Raw genomic sequence first — 19,880 nt, 5'->3', positions numbered from 1 at the left:
ATATATGAATTATTCTTGCTTACACTTTGTTATAGTAAATTCATCAGTCCCTTCTAAATTAGAGTCATGTTTAAAAGAATCGTATGGTAATTTTCTAGTTTTCAAAGATATGTGGCCTGGCACATAGTAAGTGCTCAGTAAACACTTTTCAACTGAGCTGACATCTTTCTCTTTTTAGGTCGAAATCCTAAGATCCAAGGAAGTGTCTTTTAAAGGTTACCTTTTTTTTTATAATAGAAAATGATTGTAGCTTTTCAGGATCTCCAGGTTCCCTAAGGAAGTTGTTAATAATTGGTGGCCCTAAAGGTACTTGACTCTCTAAAGAGATACTTTCACCATTAATCTCATACTGTAATCCTTACACATAGGAAGTTATTATTGGAGAGCTGTGTACCGTGGTAAATGCTAGCACAATTTGATGCATTGATTACGTGGTTCAGAGGTTACTTGACAATATTTTAACGGTCCTTGGTGTATTGTCCTGTGGGAGATTAGAAAAGGTGGGCCAGCAGTTTTTGGATCTGAAGACCATGTAGATGGCTCTAAGTTTTGGCAAGACCTTAGCCCCACCACCAGTATGCTTCAGGAGTGGTTTTCACACTGTCCCCGCTTCAGGAAAACCCATTTTTTCTTGGTGAAATGTTGTGAGGAATCTCAATTTATAAAACAAATGAAAACTGAGTTGCTTTTGTTAAAGGGGGATGGATGGTGGCAGTGCAGAGCTCAGAGCCCCATTCATCTCTCTCTCCGTCAGTACGTGCTTCCACTGTGGTGGCACCATGGCTCCCTAGAGAATAGTTTCTCCATCAAGCAGTCACCAGCCAGCTTGGTAGCCTAGGGAATCACTCTTAGCTAAGAATAGGTATAATAGTATCTAATTCAGAAAGTTAGAGGATTGAATTGGAAAATGCATATTAAGCTTAGCACAAATCCTGGCCCCGAGTAAACATACAGTCAATGTTCCTTGTTTGTGAACCTTGGCTGTTTGTCAACAGGAACTCTCAGGCAACCAGGTCCATCATAAAGGCATAAATTGCAGGTGGAATTCAGGAAGAGCTGATAAAGCCAAGAAAACTAACTCCTTCGCCTTCTGTGTGACCATGAGATTCCTCTGAAATACTGTAGGTCTGGGATGCATCAGTCAAGTACCTATACGTGCTGATGTTCATGGGCATAGAAGTAAAGAAAACAAAGTGACTCCTCAGTTAATGAGAAAACTGTGTAAATCGTATCCTCATATTTCATGGCCATGCCAGTTAACTAATTTATTATTATTCAGTCAGAATTAAAATACTCTAGAGTGACCTGTAGATATTTTAAACTACTTAGATTTAAAGAAATCTGAAAGGACTTTTAAAAAGCCTTCTGAAAGATGTATTTGGAGACTAAAATTAAGAATAAGATAGCTTAAGCTCATGCAGCTCAATATAAAAACAAAAACAAAAACCCAATCCAAAAATGGGCAGAAGACCTAAATAGACACTTCTCCAAAGAAGATATACAGATTGCCAACAAACACATGAAAGGATGCTCAACATCACTAATCATTAGAGAAATGCAAATCAAAACTACAGTGAGGTATCACCTTACACCAGTCAGAATGGCCATCATCAAAAAAATCTACAAACAATAAATGCTGGAGAGGGTGTGGAGAAAAGGGAACCCTCTTGTACTGTTGGTGGGAATGTAAATTGATACAGCCACTATGGAGAACAGTATGGAGGTTCCTTAAAAAACTAAAAATAGAACTACCATATGACCCAGCAATCCCACTACTGGGCATATACCCTGAGAAAACCATAATTCAAAATGACACATGCACCCCAATGTTCATTGCAGCTCTGTTTACAATAGCCAGGACATGGAAGCAACCTAAGTGTCCATCGACAGATGAATGGATAAAGAAGATGTGGCACATATATACAATGGAATATTACTCAGCCTTAAAAAGAAACGAAATTGAGTTATTTGTAGTGAGGTGGATGGACCTAGAGTCTGTCATACAGAGTGAAGTAAGTCAGAAAGAGAAAAACAAATACCATATGCTAACACATATACATGGAATCTAAAAAAAGGAAAAAAAAATGGTTCTGAAGAACCTAAGGGCAGGACAGGAGTAAAGACGCAGACGTAGAGAATGGACTTGAGGACACGGGGAGGGGGAAGGGTAAGCTGGGAAGAAGTGAGAGAGTGGCATGGACATATATACACTACCAAATGTAAAACAGATAGCTAGTGGGAAGCAGCCGCATAGCACAGGGAGATCAGCTAGGTGCTTTGTGACCACCTAGAGGGGTGGGATAGGGAGGGTGGGAGGGAGGTGCAAGAGGGAGGGGATATGGGGATATATGTATACAATAGCTGATTCACTTAGTTATACAGCAGAAACTAACACACCATTGTAAAGCAATTATAATCCAATAAAGATGTTTAAAAAAAAAAAAAGAAAAGAATAAGATAGCTTAAATCCCAGGAGTGGGGGGCTGGAAGTGACGTAAGCAAGAAATGGTGGAACTTTAAAAGAATGCAGAAGAGTGGACAGTCAGCTCAGATTTTTGAAGAGAAATAGCTAAATGTGTGAAGAATGCTAATAAAAAGAAATTAGGACAAACTGATAGCGTAAAATCCACTTTTGTCATACCAGTCTGCAGAAGGATGCCTGCCAGGAGAATGTAATATTTTAGGAGTAGTGGAAAAGGATATTGTCAGTGAGACAAAGAACAGTTGGGGTTGTTCTGATATGAGTGACACATTTCTCCAGGATTCCACAGGAATTTGGTAACTCAGAAATCATTAAGAAGTGGAAAATTTGTATGTTTAATATTAAACCCTAACAATTAGCTACAGACTATTTTAACTACTTGTGTCTCTTTTTAGTTTTTTTTAAAAATTTATTTATTTATTTATTTTTGGCTGTGTTGGGTCTTCGTTTCCGTGCGCAGGCTTTCTCTAGTTGCGGCGAGCGGGGGCCACTCTTCATCGCGGTGCGCGGGCCTCTCACTATCGCGGCCTCTCGTTGTGGAGCACAGGCTCCAGACGCGCAGGCTCAGTAGTTGTGGCTTACGGGCCCAGTTGTTCCGCGGCATGTGGGATCCTCCCAGACCAGGGCTTGAACCCGTGTCCCCTGCATCGGGAGGCAGACTCTCAACCACTGCGCCACCAGGGAAGCCCCCTTTTTAGTTTTTCCTAACTAGAGTGTTTTAGTTTTTGTTTCTTTTGTTTTGTGTTTTTGTAAATAGAAAAAGTTAAGATGCTCCCCTCCTTACCCCTCCAATCCAATCCAATATAATGCAACCATTGTTTATACACTTTTTTTTTTTAAACAAAAAGGGGCTGTACTCTATTTTGCAACTTGCTTTTTCACTTGCTATATCTTGCATATCACTCTAGATTAGTGGTTCTCTAGAACTGGGAGCAGTTTTGCCCTCCAGGGGGCAATGTCTGGAGACATTTTTGATTGTCATGACTGGTGAGGGGAGGGAGGTTGCTACTGGCATCTAGTAGGTGGAGGCCAAGGTTACTGTTAACATCCTGCAATGCAAAGGACAGCTCCCACAGCAAAGAATTATCTGGTCCAAAATGTCATTAGAGCCAAAATTGAGAATCATTTCTCTAGGTCAATACACATAAATCTAATTCATTATTTTAAAAAGCTTCATAATACTTTGTAGTATGGTCGATCATGATTTATTCAACTAGTTTCCTACTGATAGCTCTGGCTTCTTATTTAGTGGCATTATAATATTTAAGATTAAGAAACCTAACACTCCAAGTTAAAATTCATTTGTTTCTTTAAAGAGCAAAATAAGCCTTATCAGAAAGATTCAAAAGAGGAATTCATAGGCTTGTGTATAAAATTAGATTCTGGGTCACTGTGAGTCAGGAGAATTTGGTTTCAAGAAAATCACAGACTCACTCTAAATGACAAGTCTTAAAGTAAGTCATTTGAAAAGCATGTCTTCATTTTTTGATTCTTTGGAATTAAAAGAAGAAGAAGCAACTCTAAAGCCTTTTATATGACTGCCCAAAAACAGAGAAGGCTATGTTTGAAGTGACGGCAGTAACTTTCAGAGAAGCTAATTCTGATTGTCTTTACCTCCTCCTTATACATATTTTAAAAAATTCATTAGTACATTAAATCAGATGGGTTGAACAGAAGAAAACAAAGCAGGTTTAAGATGAAAAAAGTGATATCCAATCCTGAGGACATGGAATGACTTCCAAATGCCCTTGACAATGTAATTCAGAATTGGACTGACCCTCTGGTTAACCACAGAGAGTTTTACAGAGAGGGTGCCCTGAAGCAAACAGATGCTTGCTCTGTGCTTCTCTAGTCCATCCTCTCTATATGGCACAGGTGTGCCTGGGAGGATGAAATAGAGAACTGATTCTCCCCTTTTGCAGAGCTGGGGAAAGGGTAATAGAACCAGAACTGTGCCGGAGAAGGATGGCAAACCAACTGGTGAGCCTGAAAGGGTTAGACCTCTGTTTCCACCCTTTCCTTGTCATCAGTTTCCTCAGTACGAAGCAGGAGGCGGCTGTTTCTCTTCCCTTTGCTAGTAGTGTTTTGTTATCACTTAGTTAAGTCATCCAGTGATAGTTCTCTGGTGCAATAGACTAGGCTGGATGATTTGGGCTTTGTGCTTTTGACCTTTCAGCTTTCTGGCATGAGTCCTTCTCATTAATAAATTAATAACTAGATAATAACTAGATAATTCATAGCTATCCTGAGATAAGTCAGATCTATCAAAATTACAAGTCAAACCTATCTAAGGAACTGCTGACATTATAAGTTCATTGTTTTTTTTTAATTGAGGTATAATTGACATCTAATATTATATTAGTTTCAGGTGTACAGTGTAATGATCAGATATTTGTATATATTGCGAAATTATCACCACAGTAAGTCTAGTTAACATTTGTCATCATACAGTTACAAAAAAGGTTTTTTTTTTTATTGTGAAGAGGACTTTTATGATCTACTCTCTTAGCAACTTTCCAATATGCAGTACGGTCCCGTTACCTACAGCCATCATGCTGTGTATTACATCCTTATGATGTACATATTTTGTAACTGGCAGTTGGTACCTTTTGATCCCCTTTCCCCGTTTCGTTCCCAACCCCTGTAAGCTCATTGATGTTTGGGAAAACTAAGAATTCCCCCCCTTGCTGTTGCCCCTTTAGGATCAGAGCCACACACAAGTTTCACAATACCGTCAGGATCCCTCCCTGATCATGAGGTCCATCGTCCACATGACCGATGCTGCTCGCTCTGGAATCATGCCTCCTGCCCAGCTCACCACCATCAACCAGTCTCAGCTCAGCGCCCAGTTGGGGTTGAATTTGGGAGGTGCCAGTGTGCCCCACACGTCTCCTTCACCTCCAGCGAGCAAATCGGCGACTCCCTCCCCTTCTAGCTCCATCAACGAAGAGGATGCTGATGAATCCAACAGAGTGAGTTAATTGCCTTTAGTATATAACCTACCAGAGAATTGGGAATCACCCCATGCGCATGTGTTTGAATTTCATTCACAGTAGTACCTTCTTTTGCTTCATGGATTTGGAGTAGCATTTGAATTTATGGTGGTTTAATTTTTTTCTTCACTCTTTTATATTTACTTATTTTCTGTGGAAAGTGTATTCAACTGAAAATCGGAAGATCTGACTTCTCCTAGTAGTTGTAAGGCATTGAGTAAGTCACTTAACTCTTGTAGGCTTAATTTTCCTAAATCAGCAAAAGGGAAGGCTTGCACTAGACTTTCCAGAAATTCTGAACTGCTCTGGTTCTAAGTTAATGTCCGGGTAGGCAAGTTGCATCTGGTTAGTTGGCTGAACTGCTGCCCCATTGGACAGTCTTGCACCTTTGACGAGGTTTATCACGTAGTAAGTTCCAGTCGTTTTACATCTTTGCTTTTGTCAGGGAAATGACACATGATTCAAATATGCACAAGGTGAAGTAAAAACTTAGTTGCAGGTATGACTTTTCTGAATGCCTAGAAAAGTATTCTGTTTCACTGAACTTACTTGTAGGTACACAATTACTCATTCCTCATTTATTAATTATGTGTGGTACACTTACTCTGTGCTTGACGTTTTACTTCATTCTGGTGATACAAAGATTTCTAAGAGAATTATTGCCCCTGGGACTTCCCACTGGGAACAAATAGCAATGTTTAAAACTAGCTCCAGATGTGATTAGAGGTATAATTGATGTATCTGGTGTGCTGAGATGGTCATCGATTCTGCTTAGGAGAGTGATTTGAGGAAGTCTTTATTGAGAAGGTGATGTTTGAATTAGGTCTAAGAGGATACATAAAAGTTTGTGAGGCAGAAGAGAGAGGCCAGCATTCTGGTAGAAAGAGCAATGAAATTACATGTCCATTTATGGGTATCGTGAGCAGTGTGACATGGGGGAAGAAAGAAATGAGTTGAAGAAAGAAATGGCTGAAATGTGGTAGCCTTTCTCCTGTTGGTAGTTGAGAGCTGATTATTTATTTGCATAGAGGAATGGCATAAGCAAATTTATGCTTTAGAAAGATAACTTGGGCTGTATATAGAATGTGTTATAAAGAGAGGGACCAGAGAGAAGGAACTCAATTAAAACGTCCTTTTGTTATGAAGTGTTTGCTTTTATTTTAGCAAAGGAAGGCATGGACAGGAGGTGCCAGATTAGTGAGACATTCAAGAGAAAGAATCATCTATTAAGGTTTGGTGATCCCCTGGAATTTGAAGGAATAAAAGATACACTGGGTTTTAGTTTGAGAGCCAGCGGGGATATCAGTAAATGGAGAGGCTCAACCTAGGAAGAGAGGAGTGTTGTTTTTTTTCCCCATGGGGAAGATGAGAGTTTGACATGGTAGGGGGTTGAATTTGAGTTGCTTCCATGTGAGTCTAGAACTCAGTCTGTTGGAGATGGAGCTACAGATTTGGGGACCATCTGCACATAGATGTGAGCACATAGAAGTAATCAGGATTTCTCAGCGTGCATAAGGAGCAAGACAAGACCAGAACATTGAGCATCATTTATTTTTACCTTGAGCATCATTTATGTTTAAATAGAAATGGTAGAAGAGGAGCTGGAAAAGATTGCGGGTGATGAAAAGAGGAGGGAGGTTAGCTGAAAAGAGGAGAAATGTTGCAGGGATTTTAAGAAAGAGGGCTTGGTCTATCCCATTATGTTAACTCCCCACTGGACACAAGGTGGGGAAATGCACTTAGCAGTCTCTGCTCACACTCACAAGGACTTCAGTGGGATGAAGTGGGAAGTAATAAAGAAACTCGAGGGATGTGTATAAGATACAGCTGAGTTACAACTGGCTATTACACAGTTCAAATGGAGTCCTTTCATTTGGTTCACATTCCAACTGATCTTAATACTTACCTCTGTATCAATCTGAAATTGTCACCTCTAAAGAGAACCTTTTATGTGACTCTTAGCTTGTTCCATTTTAAGCCAGGGTCTAGGTTTTGTGTAAAGACAAGGAATCCAATATATCTCTTAAGCAACTTAGCTGAAAAAGGAAGATTAACATTATTGTTGATTATGTCTTTTGGGTAAAGCTATTTCTCCATTTTTTCACAGCCCTTTGAGTCAACTATGCAGAAGTTTCTTTAGGAGAATTAATTCTGAGCTTTTATTTACACTGTGAGATTCTTCATTTTGGGTTTATTCTTAAAAGCTAATGATGATTAGGGGAAGTCATGGTTGTCCAAGAAAGACATCAAAGGTTGTCAACACTTGAATGTTGTTTTACAAAGAGTGAAATAGAACTCTTCTTATTTGGAAAAAGCTCTAACTGGAAATAACTTTCATCTTGCCATTGGACAGGGTATTGTTGGTGCAAACAGTGCCAAATTCTCTTCCAAGAAAAGAATAGAGTTGTTTGACTCAGTTAGAAAACTCTGTGTATATATATTTTTTTCATGTGGCTTACGTAATATTTTTTCATTGAAGGATAACTTGGCTCCAGTTGAAGCTCTAATTGAAAAGACATCTGACTCCCTTGCAAGTTCAGATTCATTAACTAGATTAAACAAGTTGCACTTATTCTGAGGATTTAGAAAAAAGACTATGAGGTCTACAGAATTTTATTGAATTAATCGTGTGAGTTATGAAAGATGGCATTTTGGAGGAGAGGTGAGATCTAGCTTAACACCTACTGAAGTGCATAAACTACTTGTATAAAGTATGGGTGTGGTTATCACTCAGTACAAACAACAGGCCCACCAACAAGTAGGCTCTTGGTTTCCTAACACCTTGAGGGTTCAGAGCTCTCAAAGAAAAGTTACTTATCAGTTTCCTCCCTAAGAATGCTAGTAATTGGATTAAGTTCCCAATGACTCTCTTTCAGAAAGTAATGATACTCTTGGAAAATTTGAATTAAGATTCAAGACTCAAGGCCATTAAAAGCCAATCTGTTACTACTTGAATCTATCTCTGTTGATCTTGCCCAAGGCTGGCTTTTAAAACAGATTTTGTCAAACACTTCAGCATTCTTGATGAAGTTAACTGCAAAATGATCTCCAATATAGTCATATCATAATCTAGGGGGAGATAAAACAAGGTTGATAAATCATTTCCCCTGCTTCTCTGATGAGTATTTTATATGATTGTTGAAATTAGATGATGGTAGCAGGTGAGTATTGGAGCTCAGTGGTATATAAATTTGGGGAACTGTACCCATATCATCTCTATGGTTTCAGTTTCAGAGTTCATTGTGAATATGTGTGAGCGTCTCTAGGCCAGAATTCTTGTGGGCAGGGTTACTTACTATATGTAATAATAAACATCGTCTTATTAGTCTTCTTTTTAGCCTTGGCGATTTTAAGTATCTACTGTTGCTGCTCTTTTACAGGTTTTTAATTTTATGAAGAGTATCAATTTCCTTTCTAGCTCTACTTAGAGTTTTGACATTTTTACATTTCTTGTTATCCTATTCTTTAGGAAGTTTTTTATTGTTTTAGAAAATAAAAGTGACCTTTCCCTTATTGTGCAAGCTTAGGGATTAGAACTAATTTCCATTTGAGTTTCCGGAGACCATTAGCAAAGTCATATTCTGGTAAAATAAAAGACCAAGCCTCAAAAAAATCAATTCAGACTGATCATACATATGGTATGCCTCTATGGCTAAGGGACCTTATATAAAATATCTGAATATGATCAACATCCTGAATAGTATTTAGGTTTACTTCTAAAACCTTTGAAAATGTAAAATATTTTGTTTATGGGTACATGTGTAGCCCATATATATATGGCATTACTTGGTACAGAGCGTTCTGTTTTTCATTATTCATAATTGCTATTTAGAGCATATGTTGCGAATGTATTGAAGATACTTCTGGGTCTCATTAATCAATGTTCTAAATGCTAATCTCTGCTGTCCAGTTAACTCTAAGCAAATTTACCCCTCCCCCACATTTGGTGGTGATTCATCTGTTGATGATGTTTAACAAAACCTTAAAAGAACGATTGGGGACCTGAGTAAGTCTTTCTGCGTTCTCTGCAAGTACATTCTAGGCAGTGAATTTTCTTCCTGCTTTGCAGGCCATTGGAGAGAAAAGAGCTGCTCCAGATTCTGGCAAGAAGCCCAAGACTCCAAAGAAAAAGAAAAAGAAAGATCCCAATGAGCCACAGAAGCCAGTGTCAGCATATGCCCTGTTTTTCAGAGACACACAGGCTGCAATTAAAGGTCAAAACCCTAACGCAACCTTTGGAGAGGTCTCAAAAATCGTAGCATCTATGTGGGACAGCCTTGGAGAAGAACAAAAGCAGGTGAGGCAAAGATCCATCATGGTCATTGCAAGATTATTCTTTACACCTTTTCTGAGTGAATACATCCACTTAATATGATTGCTTCTCATGAAAGCTTTTCTAAGCTATGGAATTAAAAAACACAAACATATAAACCCAAACCACTCTGCAGTTATATGGATTTCTCAGTTCCCTTAAGGGTGTGTGTTCAGAACCCATTCAGAAGAGAGTTGGAGGAGATCCAGGTAGTATCCTGCAAGCATAAACTTTTGATGATAATCTTTTCATTTTAAATAATGCGGAATTTTTCCCCCCTTTGTTCAAAAAAGGCACTACAAAGGGATTAGGTCCATCCTGCTTGCCTTTTTTTTTGATCATCTTTCTGAACTCTTGTGCTCTCCTGGGGGGTTTCCAAACTTTGAAGCTGACTCTGCGTGTCTCATTATTGTCATCGGGCATTTGAAATTTTATTCCAAGTTCATTTGAAAGCGTGGCTGTATGAGAGGCATTGAGAGATTAGCCATGCTGGTGGGAGACACTTCCTTAGGGTCCAGCTTCCCATCTTTCCCCATGCAAGTCCTCCACACAAATGGAGAGAAGAATGGTTTCCTTGGGGCTCAGTCCTCCCCTGGCTCCTTGCATGAAGCTCCAGTGACCATTCATAGGCGTTGATTTTCCATATCCTCACAAGAATAGACCCCTATTAGTAATAAACCAGAATAATTGTTTCAGGAATAAGGAGTGTAAAACCCTTGATTTTCTTTCTCTTCCTTCCTTCCTTCCTTCCTTCCTTTCTCCCTCCCTCCCTCTCTCTCTCTCTCTTTCTTTCTTTCTTCCTTTCTTTCTTCCTTCTCATTCCTACCAACTGGTTACCTTGGGATGGTGCAACTGTAGAATCTGCCTGTTTGTTGGCACTGAGCTTCATGCTCTATGCGGCAGACTGATTTTCTACCCTAGAAATGTAATCCTAAGGGGGCTGGCAAACTGCTGCATCTAACTTTTAAATTCTGGAGAAAAAGATAGTTGCACTTTGGTATAACAGCCAGCCATCAGACACCACGGTTTAAGAAAAGGAAGCCCAAATGAGGTTTAATATACTGGAATATATTTATGGAACTCACTGGTCTCACTAATGGAAATCTTTCATCTTTCACTATCTCTGATTTTTCTTTTTTTTTCTCCAAAAGAAAACCCAGGTTGAAAGGCCTCCATCTTTTCTCTTCTGTCTTCACACACTTTCCCTATTATTGTTGGTTTTTCATCCTCTGGTTTGTTTCAGCTTAGAGATGGGTGTGAGGGAAAGAAGACATGGATGGAGAAGCTCGTTAACTTTCTATAATTTAAACCATTTGCCACAAATTTCATCCTTGTTACCTTATTTACTGCCCGAACAGGAGGCCCTTAGCTGTTACTCTCATGAATTCCATGCTGCAACCTGAAATCTTTTCCTGTTTGCCATAGTAAACGTCAGAGTTGGGCCCCGGGGAGGGTGGCAGGGTTTCATTTTGTTTTAATATCTGTGTGTATGTTTCTACATTTAAAAATCAAAGCCAGGGAGACCAACTTTTTATGTGAGTTCTGTTGCGACGTAATTTGCCCAGCAGTTATTTTATGGCTGAGAATGTGTGTGCTAAAGGTGGTGCTAATTGTGGTCTTTTAATAGGTCTATAAAAGGAAAACGGAAGCCGCCAAAAAAGAATACCTGAAAGCCCTGGCTGCATATAGGGCCAGCCTCGTTTCTAAGGTAAACCCGGACAGGGGCGGCCAGTGTCTGAGAGAGTTAGGAGCCCTGGAGCATTGAAATCATAAATGCAACTCCTCTTCGAGTTGATTAAAAAAAAAAAAAGCATCTCGAACAACTCATAAACTTATTTGTTCCCATTAGAGATCACCCCAAGGATGGCATGGAAAATAAGTGTTCATTCAAGCTGATGAATCCAAATTGTTTGCAAGAGTCACTGATCTCTATATATGTATGTTGAAGCTATTTAGACAGATTTCAAACAGCCCCTTTCTTCCCGTCGGGGACTGAGATCTGTGTTAATGTCCTCTATTTAAACTGAGAAGTATTTTTGTCAGGCATTTTTGGACATCAGGTCATAAATTCTCCAATGGTTGCATGATAGAGGATATAATATAATAGAGAATGTTGCGTTTTTGACCAAACTCTTCCACATCATATAAATAAATAAGCCTCACGATTATTTAAAATAAAATTATGTTCCAAGTACTTTTAAAAAGACATGTATGCATGTATTATACACAGAGTATACAATGGGCCCTGATGTATTATAAAATGCAACAGTAGTCCAAAGCAAATGTCACTCTGGATTATTATTACCTTGATCCAAAAGGAGCATGAGCTGTTACCTTATATTTTTAACATTTAATTAACTTTGTCCTTAGCCTTCCTAGAATTTAGAGAGGCTTTGGGGTGGATAATGTGAACTAATGTTTTTGCTCGTGATGTATTTCCCCTGGCAAGCCGAGATCCCATTTCCTTGTCATTGTTGTTGCCTCAGAGTACAACATAGGGCCTCAGGGCATGGTCAGTGCTGCCGGCAGAGCCATTTAGAAAGGGTTTAGCCCTCTTTTCTCGTCTTCACCGGAATTGTAAGATCTACCGATCTACCGTCGGCAGCTGCTCAGAACCAGATCAAGAGAGGTACTCCTATACCTCGTAGGTATAGCTCTTAGGACCCTTCCCACTTCATTAGAAAGAGAAAACATTCATCAGGTCCATAGCAAAAGCTTTTTCTGAGACTCTGGAAGGTGCACATTGAGAGATATACCTATTCTGGATGGGGATTTGCACATTGGTAGAAAACCTATTCTGGATGCAGATTTGCACATTGGTAGAATGTGTGGGCCACAGATGTTAAGAACTGAGGTGTACTTGATGGCTAATTAGACGGAGTGACATGAATAGAGTAACAATGTGCATGTATTTCTTACGTGGATCGTTTATTCATTCATTTACCTAGAAGCAGGTATAGGTGATCTTTGTGCATTAGAGCATGAATAATTGATCATACATGGATTTAAGCCAAGAGCCAGTAACTCAAAAGGCATTCTGGAAATAGCATCCATGATTGGGCTGATCAGGTCTGTGACTGACTTAGAAGGGATAACTTAAACGTTTTACATTGGATACTAAAATCCAATTCGGAAATGTTTCCAAATGGATTGATTGATTCCACTAATTCTAAAAAGCTATTCAATAGGATGGAATTTAAAAAGAATAAATCCAAATTGTTTGGGGGGGGGCTGTTTTTGTTTTGTTTTTTTCATTAGGTAAGTGCAGTTGAGAGCACCCTAAATTTATAGCCAGAGGCACGACAGGCAACTAAAATAGTCCTTGAGGTATAAATTTAGAATAATTTCAACCTGAACCCAAAGTGTGAAATAGTTGCTAATATGGGATCTCACAGGAAGCAGCATCTGACTGTACAGCTTGCTGATTAGATCACATCTAAAGAATTGGTTCCCAATGGTTGACCAACTGAAGGCCCTCCAGCAGGTTGCCTCCACGATGGTAAGGACCGAAAATCCAATAATACTTAAATAATTGAAAGAATCATGGAAGCAAAGATTTGGAGGCATATGATTTTGGTCCTCAAATATGAGATCCATCATGGAAGGGAAGCCTAAACTTGATGTCTGTGCCCTGGATGGAAGAACTCATCCAAGGAGTGAGGTTACAAGGGAGCGAGATTTCAGCCTCAACATTAGAAATAATAAACACCACATGTGCATTTAACTTAAGTCTCTACAATCAGAGCCCGGGACTTTCCCTTAAGATGTGACTCTACTATCACTTTTAATCTTCACAACAACCAACAAAATTAATAGAAGCTTAATATTCAACCGTGAGGGAGTAGACCCGGCAGGTGAGCAGGAGCTCTTCACAGCCATCCACCCTTTTCCATTCTCCACTAGGGGAGCATCTCATAGGCATAATGGTGTGATTGCCTAGGTGTTTAAATATAGACTTTCCTTGTGGTTTCTTCCTTAAGACTGGCTTGGCAATTTTTAAATATTAGAGTATATAAAAATAATGCTCATGTTTATATGTAGAAGACTGTGTGTATTCTACTTTGTGGGTGATTTAATGGTTTTCTTAAAAGATAATTATGAGTATTTGCAGGTTTCTTCTTACCCAAAGGCTTCAGAACACGACCCTCCAGTAACATGCAGCGCCCCCTGAGCTTTTGTACAAAACCAGAGAACTGTCCACCGATGGACGGAGCTTTACACTGATCAGGTGTTCAAACAGAAGCCATCGGCCATGGCTTTTCCTACCTTGAGTGATTCTCCATGTAAAGTCACTCCTCAGGTTTCTTCTAATAGTAGATTTTATAAATGTGAGTAGTAAAGATCTAGAAATAAACATTCAGAATCATTAAAGAGAGTGGATGGCAACTTGATGCCGCCAAGGTCTCCCCCGTACACACCCCCCTACAAAAACCCCAAATTTTATGAAGAATAAGAGGGAAAAAATAGTCTTTAAGAGGAATTATTCCTAATCCCAGTTGCATTTAAAATAATTTATTTTTGTGGAGGTAATTATGTGTTTTTAGTACAAAATATATTAGGCAGTTTCTCTCCATGTTGAGCCCCAGGTCATTTGTTTATCTTATAACAGGTTATGCAGTCACATGAGTGCTGAACTTTCTCCCTTTGTGTATGACTCCTTTGATGAATTTTGGAAATCTTTGAAAATATTTGGTAAACTAAAAATATTTCTAAAGTTGTAAAGTACTTCAATTTAGTGTCTCTAAAGAATTCAGTTATGTTTTTCTTATACTCAAGTGAGCACTGTTATAAATAATCATGGCTTTGATTATTATATACAGGGCTTTGAAGTTTTCTGGTAACAGTTGTTTTCTGGTAGTAGTAATTGTTAATTAATGAAAATAGCTAACATTTACGAAGTGCTTTCTGTAGGCCAGGCACTGTTCTAAATGCTTAATAAATATGAGTTGGTTTAATTCTCACAACCTCTATACAAGGTGAATACCATATAACGCTATTTTATATATGAGGAAACTGAGGAACAGATGAGTGAATTAACTTGCCCCAAGCCACAGAGTTGTTGAGTAGTTGAGCTAGATTTGAACTCAGGCAGTCTATACTCTGTTGTCTTTCAAAATGGTTCTTGGTGGTGACATTAGTTCAGACTTAAATGCTAAAGAATTGTTACTCTTAAATATATGTATCAGTCATCTTTTACTACAATAGTGCTGTGTAACAACCAGCCCCCAGCCCAATGACTTAAAAAGATAAGCATTTATCCCAGAAAGTGCCAGTTAACTAGCTGGGTCTTTAAATCTAGGCCAAGACTCGGCAGGATCAGCTAGTCCTGCTCGTCTGTGTGCAGTCAGCATCAGGGGGTTGGTGCTGGACTCATACACCTACGTGGCAGTTGGCTGGCAGTGAGCTGGCTCTTGAACGGGTAACTGGGCCACATGGCTGTCATCACGAGGTGGTAGGTTCTGAGAGACACAGACAGACAGACTTTGAAGCCTCACTTCCATCACATTCTGTTGACCAGAGCAAAGGTGCCAGGCCAGCCCAGATTCAAAGGGTGGGGAGTTCCACTCCACCTCTGGAAGGAGCTATAAAGCCACATGACAAAGTGCTTGGGTTCAGGGAAGCATGAATAATGGTGGCCATTTTTTTCATCAATTTACAATACTAAAAATACCCCCAACCTTCTCCCCCAAAATGCAGGCTGCTGCCGAATCAGCAGAAGCCCAGACCATTCGTTCTGTTCAGCAGACCCTGGCGTCCACCAATTTGACCTCCTCCCTCCTTCTCAACCCTCCGCTGTCTCAGCACGGAACAGTGTCGGCCTCCCCTCAGACTCTCCAACAATCGCTCCCTAGGTCAATCGCTCCCAAACCCTTAACCATGAGACTCCCCATGAACCAGATCGTCACTTCGGTCACCATCGCAGCCAACATGCCATCGAACATTGGGGCTCCGCTGATCAGCTCCATGGTGGGCTCGGCGTCCTCCACCCAAGTGAGCCCTTCAGTGCAGACCCAGCAGCATCAGATGCAGCTGCAGCAGCAGCAGCAGCAACAACAACAACAGATGCAACAGATGCAGCAGCAGCAGCTCCAGCAGCACCAGATGCATCAGCAGATCCAGCAGCAGATGCAGCAGCAGCATTTTCAGCACCACATGCAGCAGCACCTGCAGCAGCAGCAGCACCTCCAGCAGCAAATCAACCAACAGCAGCTGCAGCAGCAGCTGCAGCAGCATCTCCAGCTGCAGCAGCTGCAGCACATGCAGCATCAATCCCAGCCTTCTCCTCGGCAGCACTCCCCTGTCACCTCCCAGATTACATCCCCCATCCCCACCATCGGGAGCCCCCAGCCAGCCTCTCAGCAGCACCAGTCACAGATACAGTCTCAGACACAGACTCAAGTATTATCGCAGGTCAGTATTTTCTGAAGACGCACGTGGCAGGCGGATTTGCGCATCTGGAGGAGAGTGGCGTCCGAGAGTAAACCATGTGTGGCTGCAACTCGTGAGTCGGTGTTGGTTATGCAGAAATGTGTAAAAGATCACGCGGTCCTCTCAAGTGTCTATTAGATAGGCAATAAGAACTACAGTGTAGCTGAAAATCATCTTCTAGCTGACTCTAAACCACTTTGTTTTTAAACAAGAAAAGCTGTGCTCTTTTATGTGATGCCTTTTTTTATTTATTCAGGCTCTACCTACAATATGTGAATCAAACCGTTTAATGAATCCTGGGACATACTGATGATTACAATAAACTGGCCTCTCTGAGTCATAGCAAATGGCCTTATTTCTCCCGAAGTGAAGAAACCACACTTCAAGGCGATTGGAACTTCCGAAGCCCTAAAAATAAAAAGCACAGTCGTAACTACCTGAAATACGAAAATCCAGTTTCATACAAACATTTGTATGACGTCAATCGTTGATGGCATTTTTTTGTCATGAAAAAAATAATGTAAATCACAGACTTTTGCCAAAGCTCTTATTTTTTTCCTTAAATCTCTCCAGAAAAAAAAAAAAAAATGCAAGTGATTAGTTTCAATTATTGACTCCTTTTCACTTTTTACCCATGACTTCTCCAAATCAAGCCACAGTATATGTTGTAACAATATCTATGACCACTGTTAGCCCATTATACTCATTCCAATTAGAAGAAAAGAATGTGAATATTATATTCTGTGTTTTGAGTGACAAGTTTCGAAAATGAAAAACACTGTATTTTTAAAAGGGAAATGCACTTAAATGGAGACAGTTATTACAAAAGTTAAGATTTAAAAAAAAAAAAGAGCAAGAGTTTTTATTATGATGTAATACCGGTAGAATATTTAAAAGGCGCACCGCATCTGAATAATCAATGTAAATATTTTCTTTCAAAGTTGTAAGTTTTCATATCATGTGTTGTAAAGTTTTCATAAACGAGGCTTTAACGTAAACACTGGTGACATAAACCATTCATTGCTACGTTGCTTATTGTGTTTTTATGCTGTTTTATACTTTTTTATGAGTTATGATAGCAGCAGTTAAGTTGTTTGTATTTTGCTTAACTAAAACAAAAATGCTTTTATCTTGCTATAGAATAAACACATTTCAGTAAAAACTGCAGACTGTATTTTGATGCAACAACCAGGCAACTACTGTTCACTTTTCAAAATAAAATATGTCAAATTTCACTTTTGGTTCCTTGAGTATGTAGAAGATGGGGGAAATAGGTCCCAATACCAACCTGTGTTTGAGCCCAAGCATCTTCTTCTATTTTCAACTGGAAATAAGAGATTCATAGCCAAGAATGTGGATTGCATGGCCCCTAACCAGAGCCTGTAAAAAAACAAATAAACCATTAGAAATAGAACCATTAGTGGAATTCCCTGGCGGCCCAGTGGTTAGGACTCCTTGCTTTCACTGCCGAGGGCGCAGGTTCGATCCCTGGTCGGGGAACTAAGATCCCGCAAGCTGAGCAGTGCGGCCAAAAAAGAAAAAAAAAAGGAAAAGAAATAGAACCATTAGAAATTTTTTATGATTATCATTTTGTTAAGATGCAAGGGCAAGGTAAGTATAGAGGAAAAAGCACTTGTCTTCTATTTGGGGCTCGGACTAGCTGGCACTGTTTTTATTGCTGTTAAAATAGATGGTGAATGCTAATTCTTAAGCCAAAATAATTATTTCGGTGCCCATTTCTTCCCCCCTTTTCCTGCTCTGTAGTGACTCCTCTTTGAGAACAGTGTGACCACTATCCCCAGTTGTCCTGCATGATTAATTACAGCATCTGTCCTGTCAGAAGCTATAATGAAGAGGTCTTGATAAAAATTGCAAATTACCACTGGCAACAGTCTTCAACTGCTTATGATAAAATGAAAATTAAAAACAGCAAGTGTCAACCCTGACCAGAATCCTAATCTGGAAAAAAATGAGGGTGTGAGTAGTGGTATCCATGGCTACTGTGTGCAAGACATTCAAAAAATAATGGAATATGGATTCCTCAAAGTTGTTGTTGTATTTCAAAGAATATTTACTGTATGTTGTGGGCTATGAATAATGAATTCAGCTTTCAATATTTCATAATCTTCTCGTCCCCTGCATTATGTACAAATATTGAACAGCAAGAGATTCTAATTATAAATTTATAGATTTCTGGCTGTAGGAAAATTTATGTCTAAATTGAAGCTTTTCATAAGATGTATTAGTTGACAGGTACCAGTGTTCAAACAGTCTAAGAATGATGCCTAATCGCATCTACAAGGGAGCAATTGTATTCCACAAAGAAATGAGCTGCTTGCATCAAACCCATCAGAAGCAGAGCTGATGGTAAAAGATTTTCTGTGAATTGAAACTAACATTACATAACAATAAGAACCATTTTATATTCTGTTGTGAAACCTTTAGACAAATGTCTTCAAAATTAATTGCTAAACTACATGTGACAGTAATTGTGTATTAGTTCTGTAATTGTCATTTTGAAAACCCATGAAGTATTGCTCGGAAAAAAAATGTCACTAGTGATAAGACTGAATTGCAAATGAAGTCTGTTTTCAACTGTTTGCAGTTAGAAGCAGGTGTTGTATCATCTATTAAATGATTTTTATAAATCTTGGGTTTTATCACATCTGATTAAACACTGCTAAGCCATTGATGGTCAATTTCAAGAAAAAAAAGTAGCTTAATTACTACAGTTTAAAGAATTAATCACCAGGCAAAACTATGTCTTGAAAATGTCAAAAAGCTTGAATCATGAAAAGAATTCCCCAACCTTGTTACCATATTATTCTCAGGATCCGATAAAGCACATTATGAGTCAACTTGTATTTCACTTTGTACACAGGATTGGTTCCTATTTCTGAGACATAAGTAAGTACGTGGTGTACTTTTACAGGTCAGAAATGAATCAGGGTAATGAAAAATAGGCATGAGTAATGTGGTATCTGATTAGCGGGACACCTAAACGGCCTAACTGCTTTCCCTCTTAAGTGGTCCACAGACATTAACGAGGCTCCCCACCTCACCCCGTCCTCCACCGCACACCTTTTCTCTCCCCTGCCATGTGCACGCTATTTATTACTCTGGCTAAACAGACTCTCTTTTTTGCATTAACCTGTCCTGCCTTATGATGAAAGAAGATAAGGAGTTTTCGTTTTTAGCTGACACGGGGTCATTAGCTCCCGACTCAAAGAACAGAAGCTTAAATGCCTTCGTGCAGCATAATTTCTGCAATATATTACCACCCGACGGAGGGTTGAAAGCGTTCTAGACAGATGGATTAATATCTCAAGTTTAAGTAGCAGTCCTCTGCTGTGTCCATTCAGACATCTGAATGGTTTCTTTCCCATTTCTCACTTCATGGAGCATTTTTCAGCACTGGACTTCCATCTAACCTTTCCTTCGCCCCCGTCCCCACCCCCTTTGTCTGGCTTTTGTTTTGCAACAGCTGTTATTATCGTTCTTGGTCAGCTGTGATTGCTAAAGGCAAAATAGGACCAGATGGTGTTTTGCTATGCATGAATGCGCGGTACAGGACTCGGGATTGAATAGGCCAAGCTTGAGTGGTGTCCCCGCACCACCTGCCTGCCTGAGCTGTAGCACACACATCGCAGGAGCGTGATCCGCC

General features: G+C 39.6%; 1 protein-coding gene across 4 annotated transcripts in view; it reads left to right on the top strand.

Moving 5' to 3' along the window:
* The window catches only part of TOX3 (TOX high mobility group box family member 3), a 108,834-nt gene extending 90,183 nt beyond the window's left edge, over positions 1-18,651 (top strand). For 2 of the 4 annotated variants that reach the window (XM_059905002.1, XM_059905001.1), the window contains exons 4-8: positions 5,185-5,454; positions 9,545-9,772; positions 11,415-11,495; positions 15,485-16,198; positions 16,473-18,651. In XM_059905002.1, the coding sequence (XP_059760985.1) occupies positions 5,185-5,454; positions 9,545-9,772; positions 11,415-11,495; positions 15,485-16,198; positions 16,473-16,526 (1,347 nt within the window). In that variant the 3' untranslated portion in view covers positions 16,527-18,651. Of the gene's footprint in view, positions 1-5,184; positions 5,455-9,544; positions 9,773-11,414; positions 11,496-15,484 lie in introns of all 4 variants that reach the window. The other 2 variants (XM_059905004.1, XM_059905003.1) reach the window with 1 other exon arrangement.
* The last annotated feature ends 1,229 nt before the right edge of the window (positions 18,652-19,880 follow it).

Source organism: Balaenoptera ricei, chromosome 19, assembly GCF_028023285.1.
Source record: "Balaenoptera ricei isolate mBalRic1 chromosome 19, mBalRic1.hap2, whole genome shotgun sequence".
NCBI classification, from domain to species: Eukaryota; Metazoa; Chordata; class Mammalia; order Artiodactyla; family Balaenopteridae; genus Balaenoptera; species Balaenoptera ricei.
The sequence above is the reverse complement of the archived record's forward strand: the minus strand, read 5'-3'. Positions and strand labels throughout refer to the sequence as shown.